The sequence below is a fragment of the Schistosoma mansoni genome, chromosome 4 (genome assembly GCF_000237925.1).
Source record: "Schistosoma mansoni strain Puerto Rico chromosome 4, complete genome".
NCBI lineage: Eukaryota > Metazoa > Platyhelminthes > Trematoda > Strigeidida > Schistosomatidae > Schistosoma > Schistosoma mansoni.
This window is the reverse complement of record NC_031498.1, coordinates 16,823,976-16,849,577: the sequence shown is the minus strand read 5'-3', so window position 1 is coordinate 16,849,577 and position 25,602 is coordinate 16,823,976. Positions and strand designations below refer to the sequence as shown.

Here is a 25,602-nt window from a genome sequence, read left to right as displayed (position 1 = left end):
CGCATACTGAACGATGAACATGGTATTGATGTCTTTTCCTTCCATCTGAAAGAGCATTCTACGAAAGCCCAGAAACCGAGATCAAATTGTTTACGTCCGAAGTTCCGTTTCCAGCACTGAGTTGTGAATTACTGAAATTCCCTACCAGAATATGTAAAATCAGCATCTTCTGTCTACAGATTTCAAGCGATATCGGACCTTCACAGTAATACGAATTGCAAGCATTATTATAAGTCGATAGACCTCCTCTCCCTACCTCTGAAGACTGAGAACTGAACGAAGCCACCCAAGGTCGAGAAAACGTCATGGAGGCCGATTTGACCTGGGTCTTCCTGCATAAGAGATGAGGTGCGTCTGTAGAAATTGTGCATCCTGATCTTGCCACTTGTTGTAACAAAGTCGCTTGTTTTCGTTAATTTGCTACTCAACTTAAGGGAAACTCGTAGACCGAAGCTATATCATACTTGGAGCCAGATAAGTGCAGTGTAATACCGAATAACCGGCGAACCCGCTCAATAAATACCTAGCATTCTAAATAGCTGTAGATTTTATTTATATATCTCATTATAAATAACGACCCATTCTCAACTAATCCCATGACAAACAGCATTACATTAAAATTGTTCTACCTCACTGTGGCTCATTAAATCATGTACAAGCTTAATTCGGTGATTAGGTATGTTTTTCTTATGTCTTTTGCTCATTCCTATTATATCCAATGGCGAATCGTAGGTTCATTTTTATTGCCTCGTGAATCCTCATTTTTGTTTGATAGAATTAGTGGACTGTTTGTCCCTTCCCAATATCCCTATTTCGGGGAAAATTTTATCCGTTTTGGGGAAGCCACTACAGAAAATTTTGGGGAAATGGCACAAGAATCCCAAAACTTCCTCACATCTGGGAAAATACCACAATGCTTCCCCAAAGCTTTTGGGATTTCCCCAGAATTTTATGACACTTCGGGGAAATCTATCCATATTTATTGACGAAACTCAAAACTTGCGGAAAATTTTCGGGAAATTCCCAACTGGAACCTGCTTCTAAGTGACACCATATATTTATGGACAAACCAATCAAGTTTAGGATAATAGGTCTTGGATTTTGGAGCAAAATTCATTCATGCATTTGGTTATAAATCGTTTGGGGATTTTAGCTTATATCAGTTCGTGGTGAGAACTTTAAATCTTATTCCTAACCATCAACTGCAAATCACAATCCTTATTCTTTACACAGGCTTATAACCCATTTAGTTCTAGCAAGTAGGTGGACATTCTCCAGGCCATTTTAACGTCACTCAAAGGTCGTCCATAAATTATAGTCTCACCGTACGCGTTGTGTAAAGGAAAAAAAGATTAGCGAGTGTTCCGTGGTATCATTCGTTGCAGCTATCCCGATGTACTCCATCCTTAACCTGCAAGCAACAGGTTAGTCAATTACAGCTATCATTTGTCCTGACCATTTATATAAACAGACATCATGGAGACGTGCACAGAAACAAAAAGGCACACTAGGAGATAAACCCTTTTGTAAGACGACAGAAAAACAAGGACATTTATGCAAAGCGAGCATTAGCATGTGAACTAAACTTCTTTGCAAAACGATAGGATTGGGAATCTTGGTCAAAATACCTTTCGCTAAGTTGTCTGTACAATGATTTCGAAAAATAACATTCCTTTCCCCAAGACGGTAACAGATCATCCTGGTAAGCTGGCTATAAATGTTCACTCATGACATTTTTACTGTTTATTTATTTAATCACATATATATTGGTACAAATGGCACCGGATACATATGCGCCACACAAAATAATGAGAATGGGAGAAGGAAGAAGATGCGTATATATAAAAGAAGGAAGAAAAAAGAAAAGGAGAAGAGTAGTGGTGGGGGGAACTGAATGTACAACCAGAAGAGCTCTCTCAGTTAGGATAGTTATAGCCACTCTTTATGAAGAAAGTAGAAGAAGGTTACAGCAGGACCGCCATTGACCTCTATTCTGAGCCATATCTGATAACGTCTCTAGCCACTGTGTTGCACCATCTCTCGGACCCCAGCCAGGGAGTCGTGAAGGACCAACAGAAGCTAGCCCTTTGCAGCTCTCTTTCATGCCACGACACCACGTCATACACTGACCTCCTCTCCGCTTTTTCCAACCAGTCCCAGAGTCGGCAAATAATGCACGGCGTGGAAGTCTCCGAGACGACATTCGTAAAACATGTCCAAGCCACCGAAGTCGGTGTTTCAAGATGGTGACACCAATTGAATTATCGTCTCTGCGCCCGAACACACGATGCCGAACCTCTGCATTACTAACATGGTGTTGCCACTGCATGTCAGCAATCCTTCGGAGACAACGATGATTGAACACAGAGAGACGTCTAACATCCTCAACTCGGAGAGGCCAGGTTTCACAAGCATAGAGCAAAACTGCTCTCACCGACGCGTTGTAGACCCGACCTTTTACAGCCAGACTAACATCACGAAGGCGCCAAAGATGGCCCAGATTGGCATAAGCCGCTCTGGCTTTCGTTATACGTGCATCAATCTCATCACTCACGCCCCCACCAGCACTTATATAGCTACCTAGATACACGAACTTCTCAACTACTTCAATCTGCTCACCATCCAGGGTGAGTACAGGATGAGAATCCTGCCAGTCTTGTAGGAGTACCTTGCACTTGGAGGGTGCAAAGCACATACCGTACCTGCGGACACTGATTGCCAACTGATTAAGTGCGGATTGCATGCCTTGGGCATTATCGCACAGTAAGACAATATCATCCGCATACTCGAGGTCGAGAAGTCGTTCTCCAGGCAACATATCCACACCGCCATTACTTACATCCATCAGAGCTGTTTCCAGGATGTCGTCGATGGCAAAGTTGAAGAGGAATGGTGAGGTCGGGCAACCCTGCCTAACCCCACTGCTCGAATGAAACAAGGGAGAAAGGTGGTTGTATGCCCTCACTCTGCCTGAGGTGTTCGTATACAGGGCCTTTAAGATGTTAATGAACTTCTCAGGCACACCCTTCTTCAATAGACAATCCCAGAGAACAGTCCTGTCCAACGAATCGAAGGCAGCCCTGATATCAAGAAACACTACGATTGTTGGCCTGCGATAAGTATGACGGTGTTCTAACATTTGGCGGAGGGTGAAGATGTGATCAATGCATCCTCGACCAGAACGAAAACCAGCCTGCTCCTCGCGAGTCAATCGTTCTCGGGTTTTAAACAACCTACGAAGAATGATAGAAGCCAATAGTTTGGACGCAATCGGAAGTAGACTTATCCCCCGGTAGTTATTGCAGGAACAACGTGAACCCTTTTTAAAGATAGGGACGACTATTAACTCATTCCATGATGTTGGAACACTTTCTTGCTCCCAAACCTTTGCAAACAACACCGTCAGTTCCTTAGTCAGAAAGTCACCACCATCTTTAATAAGAGCCGGAGGTAAGTCATCTGGGCCCGGTGATTTGTAATGTTTCAAGAGTTGGAGTTCCTTGCGGACTTCCGCCTCGTTTGGTGGATCAGTCGTCACCGGCCATGGGGGGCAGGACAAACTGGTTGATGTTGCCGGAGCAGCAGGCCAGTTGAACTGCCCTTCGAAAAATTCCGCCCATCGTCCAAGACGTCGAGAGATGTTAGTGATTGGCATCCCATCATCCTCGTAGATTGTTTCACTCACACCAGACTTCTTGCTGCCAGTGGCTCGGATGAGTTGGAAGAGCTTCCGGCAGTTACCAGATGCAGCTGCTGCTTCCATCTCATTAGCACGCTCCGACCACCAGGCTTCTCGGTCCTTACGCAAGCTTTGCCCAATTTCATTACGTAACAGCCTTCGTTTGTGGTCATACTCACGGTCACCCGGAGTAGACCGACGGGCTTCCATCAGTTGTAAGGAGCCAGAAGAAACCCAGTGCTTGTAAGCGGGACGTTTCGCGAAGCCGCAAGCGGCTTTACTCGCCATTTTCATGGCGTCGTGAAGATGCAACCAATGCTCATCTATACTTTTCGGTGGGATGGTAGCTAGCCTGGAGGCTATCTCCGCTCGATACTTACTTGCAACAGAAGTTGCAGCCAGTTTACTAACATCGATCCGTTGGTGGTGGTCAATCATTCGGCCACTGAAAAGGTGAGATTGGCGCAGACCAGGGCATGATCAGACTCCAGATAAGTACTCCAAAAGGAGCGGCAGTCTTGTACACAACCACGCCAGCGGTAGCTGATCGCAAATGTGATCAATCTGAGTCCAGGCTTGGGATGCAGAGGGAGGACGCCAGGTAGCACACCGGCGATGACTGTGCCGGAAGTTAGTGCTGGCCAGAAACAGGTTGTGGTCTGTGCATAGTTGCAGCAAACGGTCCCCGTTATCTGTCCTGCGACCAACAAGTCCCCATCGGCCACCTAGACGACTCTCTTCTGTGCCTAGACGCCCGACCTGTGCATTCAAGTCTCCGGCTAGTACTACAATATCTGTCGAACGCGCTTTCTGGAGAAGAACTGTTAACTGATGGTAAAACTCATCCTTGATTGCATCCGGGCTGCAATCTGTCGGGACATAGGCGGAGATGACGAAAAGACACCGATTCTCACGCCGATTTCTTCTCACTTTGATGGAACTTTCTAATCTAACAGCACATAACCGACTGTTAATGGGGATCCAATCGATTAGTGCTGCCTCAGCCCTAGCGCTTAGTGCGACACCAACGCCTGCAAGACCAGACGAAGATGCCACAGAGTCCCCGGATAAGCGCACGTGAAACAAGCTTTTCGAGGCGACAGATGGAGAACGAATTTGTAGTACTTCACTAGATTCTTGAATACGGGTCTCGGATAGACAACAAACGTCAACATTAAGACCTTCCAAAGACATATCCAGCCCTATCTGTTGTCTGATCTGCATTAGTGTGCGAACGTTGAAGGAAGCCAGCTTGAACGGCGTACGTGGTTTCAGAAAGACTGCTTCAGTATTCATAATCGGTGGAAGCATTCACTTTCTACCAGACAGTGACTGGAGATCGTTTAGATAGGACAGATTTTCCACCAAGAGCGAGCTGCTGCATAAGTTGAAAAGTAAGGTTACACAAATTGGGGATAAAGGGGGTGAAAAAGCGACGTAGTAAATAATAATAATAATACTAATAATAATAACGGTAATAATAATAATAGTGTAAATTGTCTTGCTTCTAATATGAGCGAGAATAGTATCGTCAATAGAATTCATCATTTCATTTATTTGTGTGTGGGCTGTGATACTGCCCGGGTGCCCAAACCGAAGCAGGTGGTTTTCTTAGGGGGCCACACCCCGAGCCTTTGACCTAAATGTCTGATCCACAAGGCAGTGGAGCATCGTGAGGAGATGCAGTCCCATGGTAGCCGGTGATCAGCGATTGATTCGTACGTCATTTGTTCCCTCAGGATACTGGAGCCCATGTGCACCATTGGTTTTGAATCAGGGTTTTCCAACTCCCCTAGGTGGACCCTCCGTGTCCACCAACCCGGTTAAAGCGCCGGACATTCGCTTTTCGTCCTCTCACTTTCGTAAACAACACCCCCGCCACGAGAAGGCAGTGAGTAGGACTTCCCTGTCAGAGGCTATATATTCGCTGGCCATGTGAGAGCATTTCGAGAGGGAGAGTGGACTCTCCCCACTCTCGGCCGTACCAGGGCATTTGGGGGGTCAAGCCCACTAGCTCCAGCGAGGCGGATCTAGTGGGCTTACTGTATGTTCTCATGGAGTAACTCAGTGAATTTTCTAATTGCCAGCCACATATGAGGTTTAGTCATAACTCACAACCCCTAAAGCTTTTTGTACAGAAAGGGGTTCGAACATTCTATCGACAGAAGCGTGGAGCAAGATGTCCTTAAAAAAGAACCAAATGTTACACGGCCTGATGTTCATCATGAATTTCGCCTCATATTCAGTTGAATTATCAAAAAACGTCGTCTTTGCAAAGGTTTTTGTGAATATAACTTTTTCTGGAGTTTGTACTTTTACTATAGGTTGTGTTTTTCCTGTTGTGTTGGTTTGAAACTTTAGATTGTTTCTTTTTTTCTTCTCCCTCTAACCACTTACAATCAGTTTTCTTTGCAATAATTCCCGTGCTATGGGATGCACTCTGTATTCTAAATAAACTCACTGTTCCTGCAGTCCCTGTTAGCCTCTTGGATGCTGAAAGATGTTAGTTGAAAACTCTTTCAACGGGTAATGGTACCTATGCTCATGTTGCAGAACCAAAGATCGACACCAAATCAGACTCTAGTTAATGGGATCTAACTCACCGACGCAAAATTAACAAATACTCCCAAACCTCTTAGTTTCAAACTGCCGAATCCAAGAGAAAAGGCAACAAAGTAACCGTAAACTCCAAATTAATAGTGCTCAGCTTATCGAATCTACCTCCTACAACAAAACAGATATACACCAAAATTTTTCAGTCAGCAACCGGTAGCAGTTGCATAAGAAACTAATATTTTAAAAGTTCGTACAAGAGTCATAGCCTGATTGAAACAGTTCTCTATGTATCAAGTCCCCTAAGTTTCAGACAAGTTCAGAAATAAACGCAACTGGTACCTCTGCCCTATAAAGTTGCAAGCAGTAACAACCTGGCCTCTAAACAACTTTTTCACCCAATCTTAAAGGTGTTACTCAACCTTAATCCCATGCACACAGGCATGGGCGACAGACACGCGTAAATCCAAAGCAGGTCGTAGGATTTTGGTCCAGACCGCCTCATAATGAAGCGTTTGACACCCAGTTGCCTCTCCCCTAAAGGGTATCGGAAACCACTGAGCATAACACTCGACAATATTGAAGTCGATAATTTAACACGATCACCTAAAAAACTTGATCATCAGTATAAAACCAGGCAGTATGTGGTCAGTTGGGGAGTCACTCAAGAAGTATCCTGACTCGTATACAGGCAACTTAGAATGTTTGACTATAGTTCACGCGGTCTTTGAACTAATAACTTTGTTTGCAGAAGTTAAGCTGCCTCATGAGACTGGACAATGGCAATACATTTCGAACGGACTCAACGTGACCAGTAAATGTTCCAATCGAGTCACAAGACTTCCCATACCAGTACACCTCACCCCATCATCACTACCTAGATCATTTCAAATCACACAGAAAGCCTGTTCCACGGTATCCTGGATGCTTTCGGTAGTTTTGCATAAATGTCCTTGTTTTTCTGTCGTCTTACAAAAGGGTTTATCTCCTAGTGTGCCTTTTTGTTTCTGTGCACGTCTCTATGAAGTCTTTATATAAATGGTCAGGACAAATGATAGCTGTAATTGACTAACCTGTTGCTTGCAGGTTAAGGATGGAGTACATCGGAACAGCTGCAATGTATGGTACCGCAAAGCACTTATTGAACTAACCTCTGCTACAAATAGTGTTGCAGATAGGTTTCACGATATTTGTTCAAATTATGTTGCTCATGGGAATCCCTCTGTGTAAAAATACTATCAAGGTGCTGAAAATTGTACTCAAGCTTTTTGACAACGTGAGTGTTCCAGTAGACGCTGGTTTATCATGTGCAATAGATCATATGGTTGTCATTGTCGATCTAGCTTTAAATTCTGACGACATCATAGTTGCAGAATCGTTGCCTGTTAAAAGTAAGGAGTCCACTGATCTGAGAGTAACCTCTACAAACAAAATCAAAACGTACGACAAAGCGTTTCAACGTCAAAGGGAATCACAAATAAAAGGTTTTAAATACTCCATATCAAGTTTCAATGCAAACCAACTGGAATTAGAACCCATCTCAAAGATGCTAATGCATCTCAAAGGAACATTCCAAACGTGACAGCTTTAGCGAGTAAAATGAATTTGCTTATCGGAAATAATTTAGAAAGCCATTGAGTATTATTGTCCTAAAGCAGACTACTTTTGCCCGAGATACATTTGTGGGATTATTAGTTTATACGTGGATCATTAAATAGGGTACGAATGCTCTTTAAGATTATTTAATATGGCTCTCACGATATTGATGCAAAATATCCCTAAGGGTCAATAAAATATCTCGAAACAACAATCGAAGAACACCATAAATAAAATTCACAGTGATTTTAAACAATCTATATGATCTGGGAGTGACTATTATTAAATGAGTCAACAATAAAGTGATTTGACTGAGGGTTTATTTGGGATAAAGAAAAGAGGAAATCTTTGTGAAAATACCGTTCATATAAAATCCACATTTAAAAAAGCAAACGTTTCACCTTATTTTACTTCCAAATCACGTCGTTTTTGATAACCAATACCATGAAAGCCATTTAGTAGTTAAAATACCTCTCAATCCATAAATGCATATGGGTATTCGGTTTATCAGCAGTGGAAAAACAATATATCACTAGAAGCACAAAAATGGTCAAACCTAAAAATGACAAAAATAAATAGGAAGAATGGTTAGCCATTAATGGTATATCCGTAATTCATACCGAGATGTCACTGAAAGCCTTTTACTGTAGACAATAAGCTGACATCATTGTCTCATTCAAGTCATTGGTGGATATTTGGGGAACAGAATAATTTGGTATTAAATGAACTATTTTCTTCAGCTGCTATAGTTATTATAATATTAACAAAAAGGTTTGTATGGGACATTTAGTTTTAACGTTTATCTCCATGAGATTTTGTAAAAAACTCAAAACTCAATGGGTACATAGTAAAGACGTTGTATTCGTCGTTCCTGGTGTATGATTTGAAAATTAATCACTACAACAGATAGATTTGTTGTCCATAAACTTTATTAGGTCAGTCTATGCAGTTAGTCAGCTAAGCTACCTACTTAAGGTGATAGTATCATACGTAACATACTTCAGATGCTTCTGGCGGAAGTTGTAATTAGCATGAGAGTAGGTTGAAAGATGGATAGAATGGGGTAAATGAAAACCCATTTAACCTTTAATATGATTCACTATCTGACTAAGCCTTGGTAAGTGTATACTTTTCGTGTAGAATCCTCACGATAATCGCAAAGGGTGAACTTAAACACAGACTCTTGGTAGTTTTGTAGAAGACTGTGCAAAGTATATATCGTAATTACGGACGCCAATCTCTTGCCTTCGGGTTGCGACTTGGAGAACCTATATACTATCGCATAATAAAAAGATAACTACGTACTGTGAGTTGGGTAGCTTTTATACGGTACTTAACCTATACCACTCATTCAATCCTCCCACAGCCGTTTCCAGAATACTGTTGATGATAGTGCTTAAATTGAACAATCTTGTTTAATTTGGCTGTTGATATAGAACAATGAAAACACGTTTAATTAGGACATCTGGTATATCAGTAAGTCTAGAAAAACCCTCTGAATTATAATCTACCGTCACAGGGTTGTTCAACTAATCAAAGGCAAGTGCCTCAAACAGCCATTCTTATGTCTACATATCGATCCAGACTAACTGGTTGGGGTCTGCGTGATAATAACCATCACGACTTGTAAATAATGGATGATGTAACGTCAAGTCAGCTAGGAAGTATTTGTCCTTCATCTTTCGCTAGATATTAAGCTCTCATAATTCTTAGATGTTTTCTCGTCATTTATTTTCACTTAGCAATACTCTTCATGTTTAATGTTGAATACAATCACTGATACTACTATTACTCCTTATCTTAGTAATGTCGTTTTATTGTACTGATGTCAGTCAGTCAGTCAGCTACAACGTAAGACCAGGCACACAAATGCATCTCTCCAAGTTGCCATACCTGGTTAGCACAACAAGATGAACACCGGATTCATAGAAATAGTTAATTTAATGGTGGTAATATATAAAAGATAGGTTGTATATAAGGATATAGTATAGGAAGGAAGAAGGTTATGAAGCTATTTTAATCTTAAGGTTTAAGGGAAGATAAAGACTGTATACACCTACGCCATTGTTATCGATTCTGAGCCATGTCACCTAGAGTCTCGAACCATTGGTTACGATAGCCACTAGCGTATATTTGTACACGATTTCGCTTCGTGTATAACTGTATAACACCATATCTTTTACATATTGTTTATTATCAGTGGTAAGTAGTTTGTTTAGTGATCTCACTGCCATAATTTCATTCTCAACAATACCATAGTCTTTTGTGAATTATACCTTATATCATGTATATATATATATATATATATATATATATATATATATATATATGCATCACATATGATCATATCTGAAACTTTACATTTTCAGATCCGAATCATTTATACAATTCAATTCTCATAGTTGCTTCTTGTTTATCTAGATAACAATAACAATCATAATCTAATGTGTAATCAAGAAGAAGATTGTTCTTGTTTATTCACTTCAATTTCTAAAAAGAAAGAAAGGTAATCCATCTAAATTATGGTTTATTCCATTTAAAAAAGGATATCACATTGTATTAAATGTCAATCTCCACCAGCTGTATTAATTAGAAAAGATGATCCATCATTATGCAAGTAATGAACTTGATTATGATTATGATTATCAATCCATTTACTTGATTAGATCATGTTTTATTAATCAATGTTATCATAAAATAAATACAATATTTGGAAAATATAAATTAAATTCTATCATTAATAATATGGCTATAGCTTATTCAGGTGGTCAAAATTCATCAACTTTATTAAAATTAATACTGAAGGTAATTATATTCATTTGCATTTATAATAATAATAATAATGTGAATTATCAGAAGGGGATTTTGTGGAGATTTTAGTAATTTTATATAGTTGAGATCATGAGTCAATTGAAGCTAGACCACCATGGAAAACCTTGAAAGCATTGGACGGCTGCTTCGTCCTATTGTGGGACTCTTTAGCAGTGCGTATCCACGATCCCGCCCCTAAATGTCCTGGTACGACCGAGAGTGGGGTCAGTCTTCCTGAGTGCTGTTAGAGGTATGGGGGCAGTTATCACTTCCCGGTTGACAACACCGTGAAAGGGTTCTTCTAGAGGTACCTGAAAAGGAAATTGGGTTAGAGGTGGTCTTAATGACCTGAGAGCGTGACTGCAGTGCCCAAGAGGTCGGTCACACACGACCTTTTTGTGGGTAGTTTTTGTGTTAGCTCTGTACTTGTTGGGACCTTACCGCCGGAGACGGATATCCGTGGGATAAGGCGAGGTGTGCATTTTTAGGGTCGACCTTTTCTAACCCCACCCCTTCTTGTGGGAAGGCAGCATCGCTGTTATGCTGGTTGTCTGAAGGAAACACCTTACTGCTGTCACACCTCTGTACAGTCGGCAGTACGACTTCTCCTTCGGACCTTAGTTTGCTGCTTTTAGTCTTACCGCTCTTCAACCGACCTGCTTGGCATGGTAGGACCTAGAGGAACGATTGTTCCATCAAGCATAGCTCGATTAGTTTATCACAATAGGCAAGCCCGACCACCAGGTCAAATTAGCAGCAACGGTGGGAGAGTCCACTCTCCCTCTCGAAATGCTCTCATATGGCCACGCGTATACGGCCTCTATCAGGGAAGTCCTACTCACTGCCTTCTCGTGGCGGGGGTGTTGTTTACGAAAGTGAGAGGACGAAAAGCGAATGTCCGCCACTTTAACCGGGCCAAGGGATAAGGAAAGTCCACCTAGGGGATTTGGAAAACCCTGATTCCAAACCAATGGTGCACATGGGGCTGCAGGATCCTGAGGAAAGAGATGGTATGTGAACCTATTTTTGGTCACCGGTTACCATGGGACTGCATCTCCACTGCCTTGTGGATCAGACTTTTAGGTCAAAGGCTTGGGGTGTGGCCCTCTAAGAAAACTACCTGCTTCAATTTGGGCACCTGGGCAGTATCACAGCCCTTACACAAATCAAATGGGATTTGTGTGACGCATATATATCTTGTACCTGTTTTTACCAATATTTATTTGCTTAAATAAAATAAATAATAAATCCCGCCTCGCGAGATTCGAACCTAGGACCTATCAGTTTCGCACGCGAGCACTTAACCAATAGACCACTGATCCGGCATCCAACGGTGTTAATGTCTAACTTCAACCAATCCACGAAATTGAGTAACCATTCACCAATGTCTTCAGTGAGTTGATATCTCCCAAGTGATAGGTCCTGGGCTCGAATCTGGCGAGTCGGGATCGTTTATGCACACTACCACTGAGGAGTTCCACAATCAAACGAAACGGCCGTCTAGTACTTCCAGGTTTTCCATGGTGGTCTAGCTTCAATTGACTCGTGATTTCAACTATATGAAGTAATATGAATTATTTGTTTTCAGGATAATGATAATAATGGAATAATGAAACGAAATCCAAACAATGTGCCAAAGGTATTCCATCTTGTTGGTATGAGAACAAAATTCTTTTTTTTAAATTTGTTAATTTTCATTTAAAGAATCATCAGATTCACAAGCCAATTTAGAATTAATTACAAAAATAATGAAGAATACTGGTTTGGAATATTATAATATCACGTTGGATGAAGTAATGTCGTTTATTCCTCTTCATATGTTTCCTTTTAATTAACTTCTATTTTTCAATAAAGATTACAGAAGTAAATGAGAAATGGACCAGTCAATTGACTTCTTCATCACTTAGTAATAAACAACGTTATCATGATTATTATCGATTAAATTTATTGATTAAATGTACAAAAAAACTGAATTGTAAATATTTAATGATGGGTGATTGTAGTAATAGAATGACAGTGAAATATTTATTAGAAATAATAGAAGGTCGTGGAAATTATAGTAGTCTACAAACAGTAAGTTATTATTGGTATTTTTGTTGTTGTTATGGTTACAACTGTTTTGTTTAGATTCCCTGAGTATTACTTGTTTGAATCTTTCCATTGATGTTTTTAGGACTGCAATTAATCAGTCTCTCTTATTGGTATATGTGCGTCCTGTACGTATTGCTTCAATATAGCCTTAATTCACAAGCATGATAAGCAAAGATGGATTGTGTTTAGCAGTGGGATCCAGTTTCGACGCTTGTTTCGTCCTATTTGGGACTCGTGAGCTGGATGTACCTACATCTTAGAGTTGATGTTCACTCTGGGACTCGAATTTAAACTTCACCCCATTGCACAAGCAAGTGGCTATCAAGACTCAGTAGCTAAGTGAATAACGCGATGGCGTTTGAAGCAAAAGGTACTGGGTTCGAGTCCCAGAGTGAATATCAACCCTGAGATTCAGGCACATCCATCTGAAGAGTCCCAAATAGGACGAAACGCGCGTCCTAGATTTCACTTCTGGCCACGGTCCATTTTTCCTTACAATGTTTTGTTTAGTGTATACTGTCATTGTAACTAATCTATATGATGTATAGATAATTGCAAGCTTATTGATACCATTTCCTTTTTGAGAGTGTATTGTTCATGTTTATAACTCTTGCTATCTTCGATATTATCCTTTCTTGATTTTATCTCATTGTATTGACATAGAAGTATGATAACTTGAACCGATGAAATTTTGTACTAGATAATAAATTGATAATGACTATCTAAATGTGCTGTTCAGAAATAAGCGCACTTTATCTTTAAGCTAAACAAAAGATCATATGCTCACTAGTGACTGGCTCCATGAGGTATTTCCTGGAGTACTAGTGAGAAGCAGTAACCAGTGGAGTTCAACCAGGTCTGTTGTGATATAGTATCTCATTAAAGACAATGGTGAATGGTTGCTCAATTTCGTGGATTGGTTGAAGTTAGACATTAACACCGTTGGATGCCGGATCGGTGGTCTAATGGTTAAGCGCTTGCGCACGAGACTGATAGGTCCTGGATTTGAATCTCGTGAGGCGAGGTCGTGTATGCTTACTGCTGAGGAGTACCACAGTAGGACGAAACGGCCGTCGAATGCTTTGAGGTTTTCCATGGTGGTCTAGCTTCAATTGACTCATGATTTCAACTATATAAAAGATACCTCATTTAGTAAAGTTAGTTCTCTTATATCTGTAAAGTTCTTCAGTCAGAAAAAATCAGAACCTAATGGTCATTGCGCACCTTTATAAATTATTGAGAGAGGTTAGTATGTGGCTACAAATCGTTTTTATTGGGATAAGAACACCAAGTATGTAATGATTGAATAATGTTACTTAGTTAATAGTTGTCACAAACCATAAACAATGAACAGAATAATATGGTGCAATTTACAACTTATCAAGAAAGACATAAGTACAACAAGAGGGTTTAGGAATATGAAACTTGGATAGTTGACCACTCCTTAGTCAATTATTGTGTATGTATATTTTCTTCAGTAGGTATTTATTAGGCAGTTTTAATGGTATTCATAAATAGGCTGTAATAGTAAACAATCCTTTGACTCATTTATCATTGAGATTTTGTTTCCCTTTCTGCGAATGGAAAGTCAATTAACTAGAAGTCGATAACTTAGCTTTGCATCAAAGATGTCTTAGTTGTGAGGAAATTAGGATTTAAAGATTTTATTATGGTCTTACTTCTTACTCTTATTGTCAGTTAATTAGCCTAGAAAATAAAAGGTATTTCCAATCATTAACATTGCATTCTAATGTGTGGCGAATATAGAAACCGGGTTACTGATTTTTATTGTTAGCGAAGTAGAGAAGGATACAGCACAAAAAAATACAGGTTTCTGTGTTCAGATTTGGGTAAAACCTTTGGAGGTTTACAATACTTCCCGATGACAACTCGAACTGCTGTACGTACGTGCGAAGTTTTACGTTGTGACTGACTGACTGATCGATCAAACCAGCCTATCAGGACACACGCAAGCTAATTACAGGTGGAACAATCCTTTGACAGTGATAATAGTTTAATTTGTTGCATCCAAAATACTCATTCACATTTTTTTATTTAAATTTTCGATCATGATCTAGCCAAGAAAATCAAAACTTGTGTCGAGACCCAGTCACTATAGTTCTATTACATTCTATTGAAATCATGGACCGATCAATGTTAGACTACCATTGAAAACTACGGCCCCGGGATCATAGATGCGCACTTCTAAGAAGTCCCATGCTAGGAAGAAACGGCCGTTCAGTGGTGGTCTAACGTGGTTTAGTTGATGATTTCAATGGAGTTCAACAATCTCCACAACCCAAAACTGAATATTCTACAAAGATTTAAGGTGGTGGAATTGTCTGGTTAACTGGGAAATGTACCAGCTGACTCCAGTGACTTGTGTTGGTCCAATAGATACAAGTCCAATCCTTCGTTTCTTCAAACTGAATTGGTTTTTAATACATCTATTTTGTTGTTACACTTAAGTGTTACTTGTGGTCGAAAAAACATTTCAGCATAACGTTCCTCTTCGAAAATTTTGTTGTCAAAAGCTGTATAACAGTATATTTTTATGAATATGACTTGGTAGATAGATATTGGATCTTAGTATGTGCATGTCTATAGTGAGTAGTATTCATGCAGTGTAATTCTCAACAATGAGTAAACTAAATCATTAAACTGATCCGAGATGACAGGACTTATAAAAGACTAATGGTTGAAGATACAGCTACAAAATGACACTAAGGGTCGTGACAATAAAAGCGACCTTACAAACTATTTTTTTACACATATTTTTTGTCTCATGTTATGTCTCTAATGCTCCTGTAGTTCAGAAATATGTGAGTAAAACTCTTGGTGGATTCGGTTCGACCTCTTAAATAGTCTTGAATGTTGGTCACAAAATTTTATGATCATAGTCAACCGTGTGTTGTTAGATAAGGGATTTTAATTATGATGGAGTTTTGTCATTTACTGTTCCACCCTGTGAGCTGCCCTCAAATACGTCAGGAGACGATGGATGACCGATGGAATTAGTTTCATAGAAGCAGATAAATAAGTGTACCCATATCTGATTTGTCTATCGAGGTGACTTGTTGTGTATGCGATTGCGTAATAATATACAGCTACTGTAGAAAACTCATAGTGAGGCTACGTAATATGCTTTCGGTAGCAGTCTAGCCAGGTAATATCTTACTTACTTACGCCTGTTACTCCCAATGGAGCATAGACCGCCGACCAGCATTCTCCAACACACTCTGTCCTGGGCCTTCTTTTCTAGTTCTATCCAGTTTTTATTCATTCTTCTCATGTCTGTCTCTATTTCTCGGCGTAATGTGTTCGTTGGTCTTCCTCTTTTCCTTTGACCTTCGGGATTCCATATGAGGGCTTGTCTTGTGACACAATTAGGTGATTTCCTCAAAGTGTACCCAATCCACTTCCAGCGCTTCTTCCTTATTTCTTCCTCCACTGGAATCTGGTTTGTTGTCTCCCACAGTAACTTGTTGCTGATAGTGTCTGGCCATCGGATCCGAAGTATCTTGCGTAGACAACTGTTAATAAACACCTGTATCTTCTGGATGATGGCTTTCGTAGTTCTCCACGTCTCCGCCCCATACAGTAGAACTGTCTTGACATTTGTATTGAAAATTCTAACCTTGGTGTTGGTTGACAATTGTTTTGAGTTCCAGATGTTTTTCAGCTGTAGGTATGCTGCTCTTGCTTTGCCGATCCTCGCCCTCACATCTGCATCTGATCCACCGTGTTCATCAATGATGCTGCCCAGGTATGTAAAGGTTTCCACATCCTCCAAAGCTTCTCTGTCAAGTGTAATTTGATTGGTGCATATTGTATTGTATCGGAGAGTCTTGCTTTTCCCTTTGTTTATATTGAGACCTACTGCTGCTGAGGCTGCTGCTACACTGGTCGTTTTCTCCTGCATTTGTTGTTGCGTTTGTGATAGAAGAGCCAGATCATCCGCGAAGTCTAGATCGTCAAGCTGCATCCTGCCTGTCCACTGTATCCCGTGATTTCCTCCAGTTGTCGACGTCTTCATGATCCAGTCGATCACCAGGAGAAAGAGAAAGGGTGAGAGTAAGCAACCTTGCCTAACACCGGTCTTTACCTCGAATGAGTCGGTGAATTGTCCTCCGTGGACGATTTGGCAGTTTAGTCCATCATAGGAGTTCCGTATGATATTGACTATCTTCTCAGGCACGCCATAGTGTTGTCGTGTCCACGCTATCAAATGCCTTCTCGTAGTCAATGAAGTTGATGTAGAGTGATGAATTCCATTCGATTGATTGTTCCACAATGATACGTAGAGTTGCGATTTGGTCTGTACACGATCTATCCTTACGAAATCCAGCTTGTTGATCTCGAAGTTGGGCGTCTACGGAATCCTTCATCCTGTTTAACAATACTCTGTTGAATACTTTTCCTGGTATTGAGGGAAAAGTGATGCCCCTGTAGTTATCGCACTTGCTGAGATTGCCTTTCTTTGGTATCTTAATCAGAAGTCCTTTTTCCAGTCTATTGGTACTTGTTCTTCGTCCCAAATCTTACTGAAGAGAATGTGGAGTATCTTGGCAGTTGCTGCTACATTTGCTTTCAGTGCCTCTGCCGGGATGTTGTCTGGTCCCGCTGCTTTGCCGCTCTTGATTTGTCTAATGGCCGTGCTGATCTCTTCAGTTGTTGGTGGGCCAACATCAATTGGGAGGTCTGTGGGTGCTGCTTCGATGTTGGGTGGGTTCAGTGGAGCTGGTCAATGCAAGAGTTCTTTGAAGTGTTCTACCCACCTGTTTCGTTGTTCTTCAATGTTGGTGATTACGTTGCCTTCCTTGCTTTTCACTGGTCTTTCTGGCTTACGGTAATTTCCAGCAAGTTTCTTTGTTGTATCATACAGTTGTCTCATGTTTCCTTCTCTTGCAGCCTTTTCTGCTGTCATTGCTAAATCTTCCACATATTTACGTTTGTCGGTTCTGATGCTCCTCTTCACTTGCTTGTTTGCCTTTGTGTATTCGGCTTGTGCCTTGACTTTTTCTGCTCTTGTTCGGCTGATATTGATTGCTACCTTCTTGTTCCTCCTTTCTTCAATTTTATCCAGTGTACCAACAGTGATCCATTCCTTGTGATGGTGCTTCTTTTGGCCCAGAACCTCCTGACATGTTGGAACGATTGCCTCTTTGATACCTTTCCAGTTGCTCTCCATGGTAGTTCCCTCTCCATTGAGTAGATCATGAAAGGCCTGGAACATGTTGCTGAGGGCTATGTTGAATTTGTTGAGTTTGTCAGCATCTCGAAGAAAGGCCGTATTAAACTTTTGTGATGTTGTCCGCGCCGTTGTCCAGTGCTTCTTGAGTTTTAGTTTCATCTTGGCGACCAGCAAATGATGATCGGATGCTATATCAGCTCCTCTTCTGGTTCTCACATCCTCCATCGTCCTCCTGAACTTTTTGTTGATGCAGCTATGGTCGATTTGATTCTGTGTAGTGTGATCTGGTGAAATCCAAGTGGCCTTGTGTATGTTTTTGTGTGGGAATATGGTGCCACCTATGACCAGTTTACTGAAGGCACATAGGTTTGCAAATCTCTCACCATTTTCGTTCCTTTCTCCCAGTCCATGTTGTCCCATGACGTCTTCGTATCCAGTGTTGTCCATTCCAATCTTGACATTGAAATCTCCCATCAGAATGGTCAGGTCCTTGGTCGGGCACTTCTCGAAGATCGACTGCAGCCTATCGTAGAATTGGTCTTTAGTGTCTTCATCGTAGTCGTTGGTAGGCGCATAGCGTTGGATGACGTTCATTGTAATGCCCTCTCTCTTTGTTTTGAAGGAGGCTTTGATGATCCTTGGTCCATGAGATTCCCATCCAATAAGTGCATTTTGTGCTTTTCTGGACAGCATCAATGCAACTCCTTGTGTATGTGGGGCATTTTCTTCTTCATGACCGGAGTATAACAGAAGTTCCCCTGAAGATAGTCGTTGTTGTCCAACCTACTTACAATGTGTTTCACTGATTCCAAGCACCTCCAGGTTGTATTTTCTCATTTCTGCAGCAATTTGGAAGACTCTTCCGGTTTCCCACATTGTCCGGACATTCCATGTACCTATAAAAATTGTCGCTCTGGTTGTAAGAAGGTGCATCGGCCTCATGACTTCCGAAGCAACCCGGCTTTCATCATGAGACGTCATAATTATTCCTTCTACTCCCAGGGCAGAGTTTAAATGGTTTGAATAATTTTTTCTGGTTAGCGTTTTTTTTAGCGAGTTGGTTTTCTACGGGATGGGGTCGCTAACCCCATGCCCAACCCCCCTCTTTTACCCGGGCTTGGGACCGGCAGTAACCCCCGGAGGAGCTATAGGAGGAGTTGCCAGGTAATATTGTCATGACAATTTTATGGTCATACAGATTTAGTAATATGATACCTACAGCCTTATCGGATCGCTTTATTAGAGCATCACCATTTCTCGATGTCAAATAATGTAACTTAGGGCGTTGTTGTTTCGATGTATTCGAAATTGAACACGAAAAATATCCTAACCCCTACCAGTTTTTGGTACGCTGTTTTATTGTAGTATCGTTCGTTATTTATTGTTTCATCTCCATATTTTGGTGACTACTGATATACAACTGATGCTCATTTCTTGTTCTAACTCTATGTTTTATTAAGATATTGACTACTGGAATTTGGGGGGGTGTCGTCTTTTCTGATTCCCTGCAGTTAGGTATGTATGGATATCAGTTAGTCGTGATGTTCGTACTGAGACTTAAATCTTAGATTCACCACCCATTACCTTAACGTCATAATCTTATCTGATTATTGTTTACATATCTTTACAGCGTTTCCAAGCTAGTATACCATCGCGATTCTTTTGGTTGACTAAAGTAAATGAACCGTTGGGTAAATGTCTAAATGTCTTATGTTTTCATGCAGCTTGTGCAATATCGCGTTTTCTACTTTTTATTCCCAAAAATCAACAATTTGAATTTCCCATTGATGAAAACAAGCGGTCAGTCGGAGTGAGGTATCATAGTTTACAAACGAAATCGATAGGTCGCTAAACTGAACTCTAAACTCGCATCATAGCAAGTGTGATGAGGGTGAAATTCGACTTTAGTGTTACAAGTGTTCAATAGATCATTGTCGGGGTGTGATCTGATGCAAATTTGCATTAGTTCATGTAGCCACACATTACATATAGTAGAAAACTTGCATTCTAGATTTCTTTGCCACCTTTAATTAAATGACTAGTAAGACGTTTTCTTTAATTGATTACAGTCATTTTTAGATGAACGATACCAAGATATAACAATTGTTAGACCATTACGTGATTTTCTGGCGAAAGAAATAGCTTTATTCGCTCATTTTATACATTTGGAGTATGTTACACCCAATGATCCATTAACATCGATTGTGCTTAAAAATCCTAATGTCAATACATTGGAAAGATTAACTCAAGATTTCTTATCTGGATTACAAGCTGGTGGATTCCCATCAACTACTGGAACTATTCTTAGGTTAGTTTACTTTATCCGCTTGTGTTATATATATTGCTATATTGTACATTGATGATTGATCACCAATTAGTAACTAATGTTATGTTTGTTTGTAGGCTTTAGGGCCAATCGAATTTTATCGAGTTATGTTCACATGATTTTATATATCAAATTTCCAAGGTAAATTTAAAAGAGCAAACACAGCAATAAGCTTTATGATACAAGGAAAATTTGCTGTCTTTCTTGTTTGTTATACTATACAATATCAAACTGAGTTATCAAAATAATTTAGTGAAATACTTACTTACGCCTGTTACTCCCAATGGAGCATAGACCGCCGACCAGCATTCTCCAACACACTCTGTCTTGGGCTTTTCTTTCTAGTTCTATCCAATTGTTGTTCATTCTTCTCATGTCTGTCTCCATTTCTCGGCGTAACGTGTTCGTTGGTCTTCCTCTTTTCCTTTGACCTTCGGGATTCCATATGAGGGCTTGTCTTGTGACACAATTAGGTGATTTCCTCAAAGTGTACCCAATCCACTTCCAGCGCTTCTTCCTTATTTCTTCCTCCACTGGAATCTGGTTTGTTGTCTCCCACAGTAACTTGTTGCTGATAGTGTCTGGCCATCGGATCCGAAGTATCTTGCGTAGACAACTGTTAATAAACACCTGTATCTTCTGGATGATGGCTTTCGTAGTTCTCCACGTCTCCACCCCATAATTTAGTGAAATAACATACCTTAACTGCTATGTAAAAATCATATCCCAAAAATCTAGTATTCTATACAATACGATTATTGTGTAATTCAGTGGAACGACTTAGTAACACAACTGATAACCAGATTCACACTATACAGTTGTAATCTATCATGGTCAACTCTTTACGTTTGTAAATTCCAATCAATAAACTATTAGCTTTTAAGTTCATATTAGTCATGATTTAGGCAACTAAATGATTCCAGTTAACTGAAAGTACATCTATTTGTGTAGTCGTAATAGTCACTACAAAACAATCACAAATAGTTGATCACTTGACTTGTTTTTCACTAAACAATTATTGTTACCTTTGAAATCTTTGCATTTTCCTCTGTTTGTATAACTTTGTTCACGAATATAATCAATATCGTTTGATTCATGACTTCACATGGGTGTTTTATTAAACAACAATATCTAACTGTTATTTAAAACATGATTTAGGCTTTTTATAGAGGAGTGTAGCAGTGATCTTGAGTTCTGTTAGAGGTATAATGGTAGTTATCACTTCCCGGTCGCCCACACCGTAGAAGGGTTCTTCTAGAGGTTACCTGAAAAGAAAATTGCATTAGAAGTGGTCTTAATGATCTGAGAGCGTGACCGCAGTGCCCAAGGGACAACTGCTTGAGGTCGGTCACACACGACCTTTTTGTGTTAGCTCCGTACTTGTTGGGACATGTGTTTTAAGACTATGAAGCGTACTAAATTTGTTGGTGTTCAATAACCATATCATCGAAAAATATCAATTTTTTGTGATTAAATAGATGAGTAGCATGTATTTTCAAGATTTGCTTATTTGTTTTAATCACATTGTTTTCTTTTCCTATATAGAACATCTTCGAAAATTGTGTTGGAAAATGACTCTAAAATTACATGTCGTTTCTGTCATGTAGGTTGTCAATATTTCCTATGTTATATTAGAATTTTTTATCACTTTATGAGTCAATGACTATATGTGATTCCTAATTCATCCATTTCTCAATCTTGAAATGAAATTTTTATTCATCATAATGTAGTCTTCATGAGGTCGATTTGTAACTAATACAACGTAAAGTAATTCCGAGAAACCTTTACCAATTTTATAAAAGAAGGCTCCTAGCGTGATATACGCATATGATCCCCCTCACTTTAGCAGCTGTTTTTGTGAACCAAGTCCTCCTTCTCTTATCCCATTTCGTTCTCTACGTTTCACCCGATCTCCTATTGAAAATAACTACTGCTTCCCTTGATACCGTTCGGATCTGTTTACGTCCGTTCTTTGTTTCTATCGCACATACCATTAAGAAAGGTGACACACAGAAGCGCTTGAAAGCTAGCCAGCTCCAAAAGTGGATTCAGTAGACTGATGGATCACAGCTGGTGATGACAGGACAATAGAGGTCAGCACGCCTGGAGGCTCAAGAATTCGACAGGGGGTGAGTGTAGGGAATGTTACTCACAAGATTGGGAGAAAATACAGTCCAGAACCAACTTAGATTGCAGAACACACAAGATACAAATGGATGAATGAAGACTAGGTGTACATATTGCATAAATATTCTGTAATTTCGCTAACCGACTATTCCTTATCTTAGCTGCTTGCTCCTACACTAGTCATCAGTCCTCTATTTGTCTCTTGTTGAGGGTTCTGCAGTCAAAGTTGGTTCTAGATAGTTTTTCACTGCTTCTCAATTCCTTTCTTCAGTTTAATCCTCTTTTGACAGGCATTCCACTTCTGGTCAGTGTTATATACTACTTATGTCTGTCGACATCAGTTGGATACACCAGATGTGTATCATTATGGTGTCATCATCAATTTTCGTATTGATTATTCGGCTCACTGCTGTTTACTTTTATCTGTGGGACTAATAAAATCATGTTTTGAGTACTTCAGTTTAGTGGTGAATATTTCATGTGCTTTCGGTCTGAGCATATAATTGTAGATTATTGGTCATCGGGCATAAACTATATGAGCAATCGTGAAAGTATATTATAATATACCAAGAAGAAACCGGTATAAACCGTACTACTCAACGTCAATAAAAATGTCATCGGTGAACTTATGTGATTTAAAAAAATCCTATTTGAGATCATTGACTAAAGGGGTAGGTGATTTGTTGATCAGATATCCGACAACTAATTTGGCCTTCTTATCTTACACTATGTTGTTACTTCGCTCACCGAAATACTTAAAGTGAACGCTTTAAGTGACTTAAAAATGGTTGATAGCACTAGGTCATGTTCGTGTTAGTTCACCTAAAACCTTATTGTACCATATTCAATATATTATTTTGTATTTGTTCTTTAATTCCTGTAACTTGTCAATCGTTGATGTATTTTTAGAGGATTTAAGTTTTTTTTTCCATTTTAGTTTCCTATATCCAATACTGACTCTTCTAATGATCCTGATAGGTTGGCTACGGAATCTATGATACATTCTTCCTCTTTATCTAACCCTGATTCTTTTAGTGAAAAAACAGTTCCTGGAGTTATTGAGAAGGACTTATGTCTCTCCTGTTCATTAATGTTCAAGGACCTTTCTGTTTGTACATAAAACGATTTTTAGTACTTTTTCCCAGTTTCCGTTTTGCTACTTTCTATCCCAAACAGTACGGGCCCATTAAATAAAAAGTGGTAACACAGTTAATGATGCAATCCTCCAAAAATGGTTTTCCACATGTTATCTTGGTAGGTAAAGCTTAAGGACTGATTCGTATTGTTATCCTTCAGTGACTTCGAATAGACCTTGAGTGTGGAGAGCTTCATACCTAAGTCATTAATGTTAGAAAATGTTTATGACGTTTGATACGCTTCAAGAAGCTGTCCTGTAATTCTAATCCATTAAAAAGATCCTAAATTGCGGCTATCTGATAGATAAGGGAAGTGCCCGTGTGGGTTTCCTAAAGATTTGACACTATAGGGCGGTGTGTGTACAAAAGTGGTCTGACGCCTGCTATCGAGTGTCAGACATTTTCACTCAGCCTGACTAATCGTTTACTCCGTTTGTTGTCTCCTCTCATACCTAAACGACAGAAATCTCGAACATCATTAGTAAGTACCCCGGCGACTTGCTTTATTCATACTTCGTGTTTTATGTTGCCACTAGACAGCTAGGTATCTGTCCAAAGTTTTCTGGAGCTGATAATACAAAGTTTGAAGTGGATAATAAATTTCTTGTTCTATGTTCTACACAAACCAATTGCCGCTACTTTGGTCAACTTACAAAATAATACAAGTTAATATTTCATTCGCTGGAGGGCAGGGTCCCTCATTCGTTCGGATTTAATGGATTTTGATAGTGCCTTCAGTAGACTCATCTAAAAGAGTTAGGGGTCCTTACAAAAATAGGACGAAACCAGTAAGACTACAAGTAGTAGGTTGGTTCACGTTTTTCTCTTCAGTGTCAGGATGAGCTATCTATCCCTGAAAACATGGTAAGTTTCTTCTGATGATAAGAAATGTGTGATTCCATGCGGATAGATCTCAAGCGTGGGATTACCAGCTGAGCATTGCTTAAAACGAGGGCGGCGTCTCACTGTTGTTTTGTGGGGTTTATAGTCTCAAAACAAGTTGACGGCACTTGAGAAAATAATCAGTTTATAATGTGGGCCAGTATAAGTACGTTCCCGGTGGAGCTCATACTTGTTCATGGATTGCGAAGACGTTCCAGTTAACCTTCTACACTGTAGTTAACTTAGACCGCAAGACATTCTTAGAAGTTGTCTTCGGTAGTCTCAGGATCTTTGTTCAACAAATATGGCTTCGCGTAGAATGTTACCAATAGAAGTAAACTGGTGAATCTGGAGACAACTTGCCCGCGAGCAAGTTTTGTTTCTACAGAGAATCTACAGGTATTTTTTGCACAGCTCAGTGGCGATGAGACTTTGATTTTAGCTTCACCGGTGGGAATCACACGTTGAATCGCGATGACCTGGACTACAGCTGAGTCTAATATAATACTCTCTGGCGAGGGGACCTATGTTGGAGCAACAGCACAAGTCTGACACGAATTCATTGGTCCCTTTAACAGGGGTTATGTAATAGACCATATTTCGTACACTCGTTGATCAAGACAGAACCAAAATAACGAAGTAGGGAATGTCGCTGGAGAAATGCAAAACAAAGCAACGCGGAGTGGGAGAGTAAGTCAAGCATGATTCAGTATTTGTATTCAGGCGGATATAATTTGCAGAGATGTGATTAATAGGATAATCAATGCATACACATGATCATACGAATACAGTCAGGAATAATGGGCGAATAAGTGACAACGTCAAGGTGTAACTTCAAAAGAGTGACTAAGTCAGTCTTCCCGAACTTAGAATAACCCATGCGGGCCTGACATAGTGCTAGACATTACAACTCCTAAGTCATTGTATGTCTGGACAATGGGTGGGTCAATATTATTCACCACCTTGGTAACTAATATTCATTATAATGCAATTTGAACAACTAATCGTCAACTCCTGAATCCCAGACTATTCAGATAGTTTCTCTAGATCATTTTGAAACTCCAAACTACCACCTTGACTTTTTATCGCTCTTCATATCATGAGATCGCCAGCATACGGCAAGGTTAATGATAATAAGGATACTATGAAAGTCACCCACACACAGGAAGAACAAAATTTGCCTCAAGACACTCCGCTAAACACACTG

At 40.0% G+C, this 25,602-nt stretch overlaps 1 protein-coding gene and 1 non-coding gene across 2 annotated transcripts; both read left to right on the top strand.

Moving 5' to 3' along the window:
- The first annotated feature begins 285 nt into the window (after window positions 1–285).
- Smp_090690 (hypothetical protein) lies at window positions 286–23,520 on the top strand. Its single transcript, XM_018797002.1, has 10 exons — window positions 286–348; window positions 10,250–10,334; window positions 10,374–10,445; window positions 10,495–10,633; window positions 12,228–12,294; window positions 12,344–12,432; window positions 12,494–12,712; window positions 19,994–20,232; window positions 21,796–21,853; window positions 23,315–23,520. The coding sequence occupies exons 2-10, from the start codon at window positions 10,273–10,275 to the stop codon at window positions 23,495–23,497; spliced, it is 1,128 nt and encodes a 375-aa protein (XP_018652087.1). The 5' UTR covers window positions 286–348; window positions 10,250–10,272; the 3' UTR covers window positions 23,498–23,520.
- Smp_tRNA_00739_Pseudo_TTG.1.1 lies at window positions 13,058–13,128 on the top strand. Its single transcript has one exon. It is a non-coding gene (tRNA).
- Window positions 23,521–25,602: the final 2,082 nt, after the last annotated feature.